General features: G+C 33.0%; 1 protein-coding gene across 1 annotated transcript in view; it reads right to left on the bottom strand.

Moving 5' to 3' along the window:
- LOC128999084 (multiple PDZ domain protein-like) overlaps nucleotides 1–14026 on the bottom strand; it is a 44115-nt gene that overhangs the window by 16061 nt on the left and 14028 nt on the right. Inside the window, exons 2-4 of the mRNA XM_054425440.1 lie at nucleotides 12562–12668; nucleotides 2415–2537; nucleotides 194–293 (exon numbers count right to left, since the gene is read on the bottom strand). Of these exons, the coding sequence (XP_054281415.1) occupies nucleotides 194–293; nucleotides 2415–2537; nucleotides 12562–12668 (330 nt within the window). The remainder of the gene's footprint in view (nucleotides 1–193; nucleotides 294–2414; nucleotides 2538–12561; nucleotides 12669–14026) is intronic.

Genomic DNA, 14026 nt, shown 5'->3' with positions numbered 1-14026 from the left:
TTACTAAAATTATTACCAACCCAGTCTTTTAGACCAGCATGTGAGTCCTCCCGGGTTAGTTAAAAAGGGATTGAATTTGATATTTTTAAGGAAATGTTTTGACGAAAATCAAATCAGCAAATGGAAATTTTCTTAGTCTGCAGGTTTGCTGTGGAAGGGGGTATTTATTGACAACCAGAACATTGCAACTTACCATGTTGAGCATCATTCGGACCATTGTACGGGGCAATCCGCTCTCTGTAAACACCTAGGCGAAGAACTTGAGACTTGAGTTTTCTGAGGGCCTGGCATGCCTGCAAGATTACATTCACATAAATGTTTAAAAATTCACACAAAAAACAACATATATTGTTAAAATAAAGAGAGATGACTTTTTTATAGATAAATGTCATTGGAAATGTGACAAAAACTCATTAATTAAATCCATTAATTTGAGGGAATTTTCACCAACAAACTATGTTACTGTGACTGTACAATGAGCTTTTTTTATTTGCTCAAGCTATCTGAAACTAATTTGACTATTTTAAAATAACTATGAGAGTCTGAGATAAGTTACAGGAAGTGTTTCTGAAGATTACCATTACTTGAAAATCAAATCATATACCTACGTTATTCAGGTCCGTATTATATGACTGGGTGATAGATTAAAAAAAATAACTCTTTTAGTAATGTTACCACATTACTAAAAGAGTTGTGAGGTCTGTGAGGAGCTGAATAACTTAGGTATATTTCAGACTAAGACAATTTAATTTTCTGACAGTAAACTACGTATACCATGTTTGTAAATTGTTTTTAACTTATTTTAAAAGAAATAAAAGAATATATTATCTGCCCAGAAAATATTTTTTAACTATAGTGTTAGTTAATGGTTCAATTTTAAAAACATACCAAATCATTGTTTATTGTAACCAAATATCTTGATAAAAAAAGTACTTGGTTAGAAACTTGAAAATAAAAAAAGCATAAAGATTTGTGTCAACAGCAGAGGATAAGTATAATAAAAATAGAGTCTACAGAGGGTTTTTCAATATTCTTCACATAATATGCTGAGAATAATTTATCAAAAACAGATAAAATGATCCCAAAGCTAAGGTGATCCCATCCACGAATGATAGATAAGACCCGGCATGGATCATAAACATAAACAAATGACGTTTTTGGCCCAAAAGTAAACATTATTTAACATTGTTTAAATGGAACTGTCTAAACCATATGTTAATGCTATTACTATAGGATTCGGGCCAAAAACGTCATTTGTTTATGTTTATGATCCATACCGGGTTCTTTCTAGTATTCGTGATCCTATGGCTAGTTTACAAGGGGCATAGGATAGACGGTTTTTTTTGGTGGGTTGCCAGAAAGAATTGGAAAGAGGCATCCCCACATACCCTTAGTGTGCGGTCCCATTAATGCATCTTCAAGTCAATTTTCACGTCTCACAAAAAAAAAAAAAAAACTTCACACATTTTCTGTTTATGGTTCCCAGTCCGACAATGAATAATGGAATAGTTAGAGGGTTGATTTCCAGCCCTTACACAATTATTACCTTATGTAGGCTGTGAAAATTTCCATTTTGGAATGGATTCTATTTTCGGTGGGTGATCAGACTTCTCACAGAATGCCAAAACGGATAAAGATTTTCAAGGCCATTTTTACACTGCCTAACATATTTCCGCACTTAATACCCTCACTCAGTGCATTAGGGCCCCAACCATCAGTTATCTGATGAAGAATGTAGGCATTGGATATGTTTTTTGAGGTAAAAATACACCATAAGATAGCACTGACCTTATCACACATGCGGCACGAGATAACATTTTTTTTAAACTTTCTAAACACACAGTGAAGCCAAGCTTACACATTATAGCTACAGAGCTGTAAATGGTGCCATTCTGCTCAACAATGATACCAGAATGAGGCGAGTTGCTTGTTGTGCATACACAGGAACTACTGAGCTACCTATACGCAAAACGGCCCTTACTTAAAAATCAACCCTCATACATATATGAATTTGAATGGATGGTGTTTTGGCCTCTGACGTTAACAAAACAATAAAGTAAATCGGTTCCGGATCATGGTCTTATGGTAATAGCTTATTCCCTATGTGGGAAATAGACTGAAACTTTTGTGTTAAATAAATACTTGTAATTTTATTGAAATGTTCGAGTTGGCTGCATTAAATCAGGTGATGTTCAATCAAATGAAGGACACTCATGGTTTACTTATGATCACATGGACCTATTCCTCACTCTTATCATGAGTCTACAGCGATGGTCCTACCAACAAATACCTTATGTTGTGTGACAAACAGCACCAGTGTTAGTTGTTGTCATTCATCTCTCTTTCCTCATATAGGTTACAGTCGTCTAAGTGTAGGATTATCAATAGCTACACTGCAGTTTACTTCAGCCTACCTGATGGTGAGAAGCTGTGCTCATGTCAACTCCATTGATCTCAACCAGTTGGTCTCCGGGCTTGAGGCGGCCGTCTTGGGCCACCAGGCCATCGGGAAACACTTCCTGGACTACTATACAGCGCTGCAACACAACATGTTTGTTAGCCACACAAATTGCACATAATTACCAAAACAGTAATATTTAATACAAATGGATTATTTAACAGTAAGTTAAATTATGACATTTTGACACACAGTTTTGAAAGGTCAAATTTTAACAAGGTAAAGTGAAAGGGTCATACATGTTGTAATCTCTGGATTTTTGGTTCTCAAAAGAGTGAGAAAGGGTTGAATTCCTGCCCAGCCAACATCAAACAACATCAAGTGCAGACAGGTCAATGACACTATACCCACAGCAAAATCCTATTATCTATGCTGTTCTATTTTAGAAGGACCCATGTTTATCTATAGTCATAAATACATTCATTCCTAGGCTTCTGTAGCCGGCTTTATTATTAGTAGTGATTTCGGCGTCAATCGCATTGATAGTTGGCGATTACAGCCAATCCTCAGAGGATAGGCTGAGTCTGATTATTAACCCCTATTCAAAGTAAGGGGTTTGTATAGCAGCAATCTCAAATTGATATCGTGGTTAATGCAGAAAACCACTACATGGCTCTAAGCCACAGATACAGTTAAAAGAGGTTTAACAATTAACAAAATAAACAACAACCACCGTTTGCTTACAATTCCAATAAAGGAACAGGATTACAATAAAATGTATAGCTGTAGCAAATGGTTATCCAAGCTTTATGATAGATGAACTTATCTTCAAACATCAAAATAAAACAGGAACTAAAAAACAGATCAGTTTCATCCCTGCAAAATATGGCACCTTCATGAGCAACAAATATAATAATCTTATGACAAAAAACAATATTATCGTTTCCTTCAGAACAGAAAAAAACTTGTTTCATTGTTAAAGGGGCACAGTCCTTTGATGACACAACCTTTGGATAGATCTGGCGTATACAAGATCAATTGTACCGATTGTACAAAATATTACTCGGCCAAACGTCACTCTCCTTTACAAAACTTTTCAAGGAACATCTTAAACATCTAGGAACTTCTAAAAGCGTCAACAGCCCACCAATCATCATCTTTTGCTGAACGTTTGATTTCTCAAGACCACAATTATACCAACATTAATAGCAACATGAATATTTTACTTATTTCTAGGGACAGGTTTAAAGTAAACGCCTTGGAAGAGTTTGAGATATATAAGGCAGTAAATTCCGACCATAAAAATTTGCTAAAGGACCAACTGTCGTTTTCTTCCAATTTTATGCAAGTCACTGCCATCAGGATACTGGAAAGGGAAAGTGTGATAGAAAGGACACAACCTGAGATGATAAGATAACGGACATACACCACTGCATTGACCACCCGCAGTCTGGACCACAGGGTCTGGACCACAGGGTCTGGACCACAGGGTCTGGACCATAGGGTCTGGACTTCAACTCCGCCGGGTTTCCGTCGTTTGTTGTCATAACTGATCAGTTACCGTAGATGTTGTCCGTGCATGTGTCGTGTGTAAATGATTATTTATTTTGATGTGTTAAATATGACGCTTTTCATGTGAAGAAAGAAGAAGTCTTTGTACTGATGATGGCTCCACATAGGAGTCAAAACTAATTGTGACTGCAATTAAGGTACGTTTTGCTTGGAGCGACAGTCGCGGGACACTGATCTTAGGGGTTTTGCATAGTCCTGTTTTGCTTGGAGCTACTGTCGCTAGAGCCGCTGCTCCAAGACCAGTCAGGAGCGCCAGTCCTGATTGTTTTTATAGTGTACAACTTTTTGACAGGTTCGACGACCTTTTATTTTCGCTATATGGCGTTGTCACACTACACACACTAATACATACACACCTTAATACATTCCTTAATATATAACACACCTTAATACATTCCTTGTAGCAGCAAACCTAAGTACTCATTAAAATTAATGTTATTTAAATAGGAAATAAATCTGACAATGTTAAGGGAATATTTTAGTAGAAATCTAGCCAGGTAAATGGAAATACGCTTAGTCTGCAGGTTTGCTGCGGCGGGGGTATTAATTAATTATATCTATTCATTAGCATTGTCAATTTTATTTTACTACAGAATGTATAGAAAAAAATGTGTAAATGCAGTTGGGAATATACGTGTACTCCACATTCTCATACAAGGGTATAACGCAATAAGATACAAAAGAGCAAAGTGATGATTTTAATTGGCTACTCCATCACAAGAACTAACAAGTGAATTCTTCTAACTTCTGATTAATGCTTTTACAGAAAATTTGTAAGAGAAATGTACACTTAATAATTAGCTTGTAAATTTTATGGTTCTATTTAAACATACAAACCATAGACATAATTAATTAATGTTAATTAGTGAAACAAAACTATTTTACAATGAGAGATATTTATAGTTTTAACTACAATAATTCTGATTTTTGTATCCATATTTTATGTCCTACTTTGATGGAAAACAAACACAGAAATTTTATTCCGATTTTATTTGGTTTGGTTCTAATCCCAAGTATCCAAATAAAGTTGCAAGGCAAATTTTAAAACTCTTCTAGTTTATTTAATACATTATTGCCAATTATATTGAAGCAGATGCCATAGTTATCTTTTCTATATACTTTACTGGGTACTGATCCACTGAATAATGGTATTATCATATGGATGAAATTAATTGGTTATTGGGGAGATTTGAACCCCAGCCCGAAGGACAGTCGTAACCTCTAACCTTGTCAACAGAGATGTTGAGAGATCTCTCAACAGTCGTCACTTAATCTCTGGATCGGTCTTACTCCTAGTTTTTATAGGTTATAATTATCTGAATCAACAGATTACAATAATTTAGATAACACAAATAACACTTTTAAAAATTAATTATTTGACATTTTAATTTCTTCTAATGAGAAATTCTTCAATTTTGAACTTTGAAAGTCTTATACTCGAGGGGATTTCAAATGAAAGTTCTGCACTGACATTTAAAACCTTGATGAGTCGACACAAATAATCAAACTAATGTTTTAATCATTTGTTGCTCGGCCAAGAATAAATATAAAATCTATTTTTTCTGCAGGAATATTTTCTTTACAAGAAAACAAGTGATATATCTGTAAAAAAATACAATTTGTATAATTTCGATACATTTATAAAAAATGATTAAGATGACATGATTATAGCATAAGTCTTGACATCATTTGTTGAATAAAACTGAATTCAGGAACTATACTAAATCATTGACGAAGTGTTAAAATATTTAAATAAAAATGTTTTGGCAAGTATTTAACAATCAAATATAAGGCTTTTCTGTTTTTTTTTTTTTAAACGAAACTAGTTTCTGATTTGCTTGATTTTAGAAATTTAAGATACAAAATTGCATGATTTTCAAGTCTTTTAACAACATGATCTTCAAATTATGAAAATGTTGGCAAATATCAATATTCTCTGTCAATGGACAGTTTATAGTAGACGATGGTTAATGTATAACTCTTAGACTTATTATCTCGATTGCATTGATCTATTTCAGGAGCTGACTTGTATTACCAATTCAGATGGTTTAATTACAAAGTCTTTGAGTGCTTTAATGCTTTTAGTCCACGGTTGTATTGTATTGCATGCGTAGTTAACCAAAAATATGCACCTTAACATCACTTAAATTAAACTAAAATAATTTATACGCGAAACGAGCAAAAATATTGAAAGTCTAACCTTGTCTGTTGTAGTAGATGAATAACATTAAGCTAGATAACATTTAAGGAATCTTTAGCCTTTTACCTGTCATTTTTGGAAAGTAGCCAAATTTCCAAAACCTGTTATTTCAAATTTTCACAACTTTCCAGTATTCATCAAAAACTGATAAATTATATACTAATAAAGATATTCTTATGATTTTTTCTTCTAAAATCATTAAAAAATCATGTTTTTCTATTTATATAGTGCTTTATAATCACAGGTTATTAGGTTTTTTATAACAAATATTTAACTGTTTGATATAGCTGGTTTTGGAAATGGAAGAAAGAATTAACATGTTTTGGAAATTTATAGGAAGCCATGTTGTTTCTAGTCAATTTCCAAACCCTGTTAAAACCATTTCCATTTCCATAACCAGTTAAAGAGGATTCAATAAAATAGCCTGTTTTTCAATGAAAAAACCTGTACCTACAGTAACCAAGTGCCTTTTGCTCTTCAGCTAGGTTTTGTCTTCTGAATAAAACTTCAATAGTTCATTAGCGTCCCAATTTTCACAGAAGTGCAGTTCCAAAAATCTTTTTACACCTTCAAGTCACGCCGACTTTACAGCAACTCCTTTTTTCATATGCCAACACTAATTTCCCTTGTTAAATAAATAATAATATTCCTAGTTATACAGTAATATACTACAGGAAAAAGTATTTAGGTCAAGAAAAATAGTTAGCTGGTTTTGGAAATGTTTTACAATGGCAGCCATACTTTACTTAAGTTATACAGGGTGTCTCAGACCACCCGGCCGGCTTGTATAGCTCCAATATGAAAGCAAATGGAAACCTAATTACAACTGGAACCCCCTATTTTGACCCCAAGGAATTCAGCTAAATTATTTTCAACCCTAAAAAAGCACCCCAAAGGGCAGATTTTGGGGGGTGGGGTGGTTTTTGGGAAAATTTCAAATGTAAAGGGGGGTCGTGTTATACATATTTTTAAAGGTCCTTTAGTCCTGAGTATTTTAGTGGAAAAAGATTTAAATTATCTTCATCCCTATTTACAGGGTGTTCAAAAACTTACAAAAAATAGACTTTTGAACTACTTTTCACTGTAAAGAGGTGGAATTTTGTGGGGGGTTCAAATTTGCATAACACTTTAATTAATAAATGAGCTTTCAAAAAACTCTGGTTTTAACCCTTTTGCTATCTTTTTACTTATGTTACGCATTTTCAAACTTTTTGAAGTTTCAACAGCTGTTATCTCAAAAATTTCAAATGGCAACATGGGTTTCATTACAAACTACATTGTAGCCCTTGAAATTTGCTATAATTTTTGTATTTAATGTTTTTTGGTATCTTCATTGGTTAAAGAGATATAGCGAAATTAGTGTATTTTAATGTTTTATTAAATGGTATTCAAAGTGTTTGCTGTTGTAAATGTACACGTCTAGGTCTCAATTAAAACTAATTATGTTAAAATATTAAAATACTACCCAGATTGTTAAACTTGGATTACTAATAAAGGAAAAAAACACAACTGCAAATATTCTTAGTTATTTTACAATTACAAAGTTCGAATAGTGCTTTGAATGAATACTGTCTAACTGGTAAATAAAAAAAAATCATCATGAAATCAATGAGCGTGTGCGTGAAACTGGTCACGTTTGATCAGATAAAACAAATTATAAGGAACTTGCTGGATCTGTACAAGAGGTGAATGCACCTGCGGTAGTAAAATAGCAATACAGTACCATAATAGTGGAGAAGAAGTACTACGTGCATAACAGAGTTGGGGTTTGCATGGAACAAAATGGAAGGCAATTTAAGCATTTGTAGAAGTCCATCATGTAGGCTATTAATGCTGATTCAAACAAATTATTCATTCAAAGAACTATTAGAGCCATGGAATTGTAGAATAACTAAGAATATTTGCAGTTGTGTTCTTTCCTTTATAAATCTTCCAGGATCAACAATCTGAGTACTATTTTATTTTTTTAGACAAGATTTGTTTTAATTGAGACCTAGAGGTGTACATTTGCAACAGTAAACACTTTGAATACCATTTAATAAAACATTAAAATACACTAATTTCGTTATATCTCTTTAACCAATGAAGATACCAAAAAACATGAAATACAAAAATTATAGCAAATTTTAAGGGCTACAATGTGGTTTGTAATTAAACCCATGTTGCCATTTGAAATTTTTGAGATAACAGCTTTTGAAACTTCAAAAAGTTTGAAAATGCGTAACATAAGTAAAAAGATAGCAAAAGGGTTGAAACCAGAGTTTTTTGAAAGCTCATTTAGCAATTAAAGTGTTATCAAAATTTGAACCCCCCACAAAATTCCACCTCTTTACAGTGAAAAGTAGTTCAAAAGTCTATTTTTTGTAAGTTTTTGAACACCCTGTAAATAAGGATGAAGATAATTTAAATCTTTTTCCACTAAAATACTCAGGACTAAAGGACCTTTAAAAAGAGGTATAACACGACCCCCCTTTACATTTGAAATTTTCCCAAAAACCACCCCCACCCCCAAAATCTGCCCTTTGGGGTGCTTTTTTGGGGTTGAAAATAATTTAGCTGAATTCCTTGGGGTCAAAATAGGGGGTTCCAGTTGCAATTAGGTTACCATTTGCTTTCATATTGGAGCTATACAAGCCGGCCGGGTGGTCTGAGACACCCTGTATAACTGGTTTTGGAAGAGTAATCATGTATGGTTTTATAACAGGTTTTGATTCTGTAGCTGAATTGGAAATAACAGCTTTTGGAAATTGACACACTTTTCAAATGCTTTTTAAATATATATTTAGCAGGTTTTGGAAGTAAATAACAACTGGAAATGATAGCAGGCATTCTGAAGTAGCCATAGCAACCAATATCTCAATTTCAAAAAATGTGACCGATAACAGGTTTTGGAAATCGGCTACTCTAGTGTTGTCACAGGTGGTTTGTTAAAATATTGCCAAAAAAGGTAGCAAATTTCCAGTTACAGTATGTACCTATTTATTTATAAAAAAAATTAAATAAAGTCAAATGAACGTATGTAATAAGCCTCATTTAAGAAGTCGTAATGTAATAAATTATTTGCCACGTGTTACGTGAATAATCCTCGCTTTCCACAACACTTTTACCAAAATGCACCTAACACTATATCAAGGACAAGCTGCAATATACACGGGCAACTATCAAGGGCTGCTTCCCTTTGAAGGGTTGTTGTGTAAAGCCAGAAATGAAATGGTAGGCTACTCAAGTCAATGAATGTCAAAGTAACATTCTACAGTCACTCACAGAATCTCTTCAGAATCCTCGGCAGTCTTACAAACTGTGACTTTCTGAATGTAACGTCAAACCTTCAAACTCTATCCTTGTGTTCAAGTTTTAACGATTTTGCAATTTGTAAATGGAAGTTTTTTTTAAAGGTTGGTTTTGTTTTCAAAAATAAGTTTACTCAACCATTTTTAACTTAAGATTTTTTATACAAGTTAACCAATTTCTTGAGTTTTTTTTTATTTATGTTAATTCTACTATGTTAATTTGTTGCTACTAAATAATATTGATCAATAAATTGTTTAGGAATAGACAATTTTATGAGTTAGGTATTTGTTCAGAGAAATACAAGTCCTGTCATGCCTAAATTTATAAAAAAAAACTTAAAGTATAAGCAAAATCGTTTTACTGCAACTGTTTTAACTTTAAAATAATTTAAAAGTTACAATGCTTTCAGAAATAAATAAAAGCAGAATTAATAATTGTTTAAAATCAAAGTTTCTATTAAGTCCATTCATGACTTCTTGTTTGGTTGAATGAATTAAAATTTATTCATTTCAACATTTTAGAAAATAGGCGGGAAAGGATTAAAACGAGCGCTGTATACATAAATTCTCTTTGTATCCAAATTGTGTATTGTTTCTAATAAATTAATAACTATTTGGAGTAACCTTGTTTATAAATAGGGAAACCCCTCTACATATGTATATATAATACCCCTTACATGCAACTAAAGTATTTAACATAACAAATTATCAAACATCTGGAAAGTCTAACCTTGTATGTCGTAGTGGATGAATTGCCACAAAACAAGATAACATATCGGGGCATTGAACAAACATCAAATGAAAGGACACAAAACAGGACTTCTTTTGTTGATATGTTTATTCGTGTTAGGTACATGGGGGAGTGATTGAAGGTAATACAATGTCGATGTAGGGGTGCAAATGTTGAGATATCTACAAATGAAAAGTCTGGAACGAGGGTTTCTAAAGCGGCCGTTCTAGTCACAATTTGTCAAAGCACAAAGCAAGAAGGCTGTTAGCCATTTCACCTGTAGAATTTGCTGTACTACGTTTGTCAAAAGTTGGAAAAAGTTACACATTTTCATCCATTTGATTGTTCAATGTAAATTGGTGCATTTGTAAAAGAAGTAATTGAGTGGTGGCTTTTATAAATAAATAATATCTCAACATGATATATCAAACCTTTATGAGTATATTATCCATTCTAAACATTGACCATGTAAACTAACTAGCTCCGTAGACCACACTCTGTCACGGCTTAATGCGATGAAAATGGTTTTCAAATTAAATTATTTTCTCTGATCCATACACTGATTGGCTCGTGAATAAGCTAATTAATTACAAACCCACACTGCGTCACATATTGTCAAGATTTTGTTTACACTCGATTATTTTGCGTTGTAATAAATATGTATTGTAACTTGGTAAAACTACACTATATAAATGACATGAATTGAACATTAATAATAGAAAATAGACTTGCATTACTGCATGCCATCTTGTTTTATAGTAGTTCTTAAATAAACCCGTACATTGTTGATTTTTCCAAGCTGCAGTTTATGTTTGCTCAGCCAAAATTTGGACAAAAGTAAAAAAAAAACACAATTATGTATAGGCTTTGAGACAGAATACTTTAGACGAAAAGACGATACTGTACTTTTTTCGCATTTTGCTTTTTCAAATAAGTTCAACATTTCACATTGGTCCCCTAATCCACATGGAAAAAAAATATATTTTTGAATTCTTATTGCAAACCTAAAGCTTATGTAAAACCATCAAATTAAGCAAAGTCTACGTAAATATTAGTACATTCGTTCAACTATTCAGATATAATGAACAGCGAAAGAGTGAATCATGCAGTAAATGAATAAGATATTGACGACTAACATTTGCCTACACAAGTATTTAGTTAATTGCTTAATATGAGTCATTGCATTGTTCTACTTAATAGACAGTACAATCAAAACAAACGTTCAACTGGTATAAAGTTTTACTACAACTTAGGTTGACATGCAGACTGCACAGTTAAGTTATGCTAGGACTTTGACGACCTCTCCAAGCATCGGACTATATACTGTAATGTTCTGCAATAGAATAGAAAGACAGAGGTACAATCTCGAGACGAGTAATTCAACCCTAAGAGATTGATTGAAACAGTACTGATCTGACAGAAATAAGAAATTGATACATTTGATCTCTCATTTTATACAGTTAAATTTCAAATCAAGAGAGAAAATAAGACGATATTTTAAAATCAATCATAAGATATTTCTGAGATTCAAACATTTCTGAATTATATTACTTCATAATATAAGTAATATTGTTTTACTTCATTTTTCACATAGGTGAACCATTAATTGATAAAGGTTACATTTACTATCTATTAAATTAATTGATAAGAATTAAAATATTTTCTGATTTGCGTTTTACAAATCGGTTTTGTTATATGGATATAAACATATACATACAGCGTAGATGTAGACACTGTATATTTTAAAAAGGGTTAGAACACCTGTTTAATTATACCTGTAAATTTGTCAAAAGCACTTTATTCCAAAAAGAACAATAATTAAATATCCTACAGAATTAGAAAAAGTGGATTAGGATACATTGCAGGATACTCTATTATGTATAGTGATAAAAAGGTAGATTGTAGTGTTTGCCAATGTATCAGAGGTTCGGGGATCACTCATGAGAACAGTCAGGAGCTTTCTATGGATCTAAGCTGGACCTAGCTTGATCATTAAGATTTAAATAAATGTCCCTAGCTAAATAACTTGCTGATCATAGTCAATAAACGGTCATCTCATTAATTGAACACTAAATTTCCACTCATCTCCACTTTAAAATATACATCCTGATGTGATAGCATAATATTCTAGTAAAAATATAAATTGAGAGTGATACCCCACCATAACACCCCTATAAACACAACAACGGGGTCATCTGTGGCATTTTTGATACAATAAACCTACAGTTCACCTACATATGTTTCTTATTCTGTGGGGGAACAGAGAATTCATTACAAATGGGAATAATGACAAAACTTATCACATCAAAAGTGGTCAATCTGAAGATATAAGATACTGACAATATTTTGTATGAAAACCAAAATAACTTACAAGAGCGGTATCTGAGCCTCCTACGACAGTGATCCCCAAACTCGGGGAAATTCGGGGAATCTCAATGTGGCTCACTTCTCCCTCCAGTACTGGCAGTCTGGTAATACCTTGAAAACACAAGGGGTAGGTTAGACAGTGACAGGCTTTACCAGGTTAGCTCGCCTCCAAAACCAAGACGAAGCAGCGCTAAGGGTAGAGAGGTTGTTTTGGATTTAAAATGAGAAGACCAATGTTTCCGCAAACAGCTGGATTTATTTACATTTTATACATTGAAAAAGACTAACATCAACATGTAACATGACTAACATGTAAAAAGATACAGACCGCTTGATCGTAGATATTTTAGGTTGGTAACTGATTCTACACCACTTGCTTGGAAGTAATAATGTTTCAACTTAAATGAACATGCTAACTATATCAACGATTATCAGTAAACATGCTTTCAGTCAAGAGCAAACATTTAATTCTGCCTTCACAAGAAATAATATTGTGAAAATGAGTAGAATTAGGTAAAACTGAAAGATATAACAAGTAGGAATAGGTGCAGAAGTTCAATGAACCGTATTTGTATCAAAATAATTATACATTTAAAACTTTAAGATGTATGCAAATATCTTTGAATAAAAATTAAGTTGTACTAATTAAACCATAACAATATAAATATAGGTAGCCAAAAATAAATTTACAATAGTATTTATGTACTTATATTCCAAAAGTATACCTGAACACTGTAAAATTGTATAAAGTTTTTTGTAAAGTGGAAACAGCTAGGAATAAATAATAATAGACTAAGGCCATAAGACTAGGCCTATATAACACGATTGAGATAAAGTATTTGCTTTGTTAGTTTAAAGCAATAACATTGGCAAGTATAACAATTTTTTCAGTCACAGTGTTACTGACCCGGTGCCTCCACCATGCGAGTCCCATGCCTCTCAAAGTCTCTTAAAGTTAAACTCGCTTTTGTAGAGAGGTGAAAAGGTTGAAAGAGATATAAAACTGCTACAGGCGTGACTCAACTTGTAATAAAAAAATAAATTTAGAAAACAAAGAAGTTACAAAGGGGGACAACACCAAATAAGAACTTTGAAAAAAAAGAGCAAAAATAGTAAGAAAAATATTTACAACATTAATTTACAAGAAGAGAAAATGGAAAAAATTAAAAGAATGAGTTAATAAGAAATTAAATGACTTGTTTTACATATTTATAATTTTAGTTACATTTTTTTACATAGTGTACTACCAATTGTCCCTGAATCACATGCACCTACGACACAGGCACTTTGTTCCAGCCCGCAGCAATCTCCTTGATTTTTCCTCCTAGGTCCTCCAACACCAAGACTCGTCACACCTCCTCCATCTTCTTCATTAGACCTACTTATTGTCTGATTACCGATAGGGTGTGTGGCTTGTAGGTTAAAGTTGTTTCTCAAAAGTCAGCCCTACCGGTCATCGCCTAGCTCAC

This window comes from Macrosteles quadrilineatus, unplaced genomic scaffold (genome assembly GCF_028750875.1).
Source record: "Macrosteles quadrilineatus isolate MER2022 unplaced genomic scaffold, UCM_ALF_1.0 Scaffold_7__1_contigs__length_78375512, whole genome shotgun sequence".
NCBI classification, from domain to species: Eukaryota; Metazoa; Arthropoda; class Insecta; order Hemiptera; family Cicadellidae; genus Macrosteles; species Macrosteles quadrilineatus.
The sequence above is the reverse complement of the archived record's forward strand: the minus strand, read 5'-3'. Positions and strand labels throughout refer to the sequence as shown.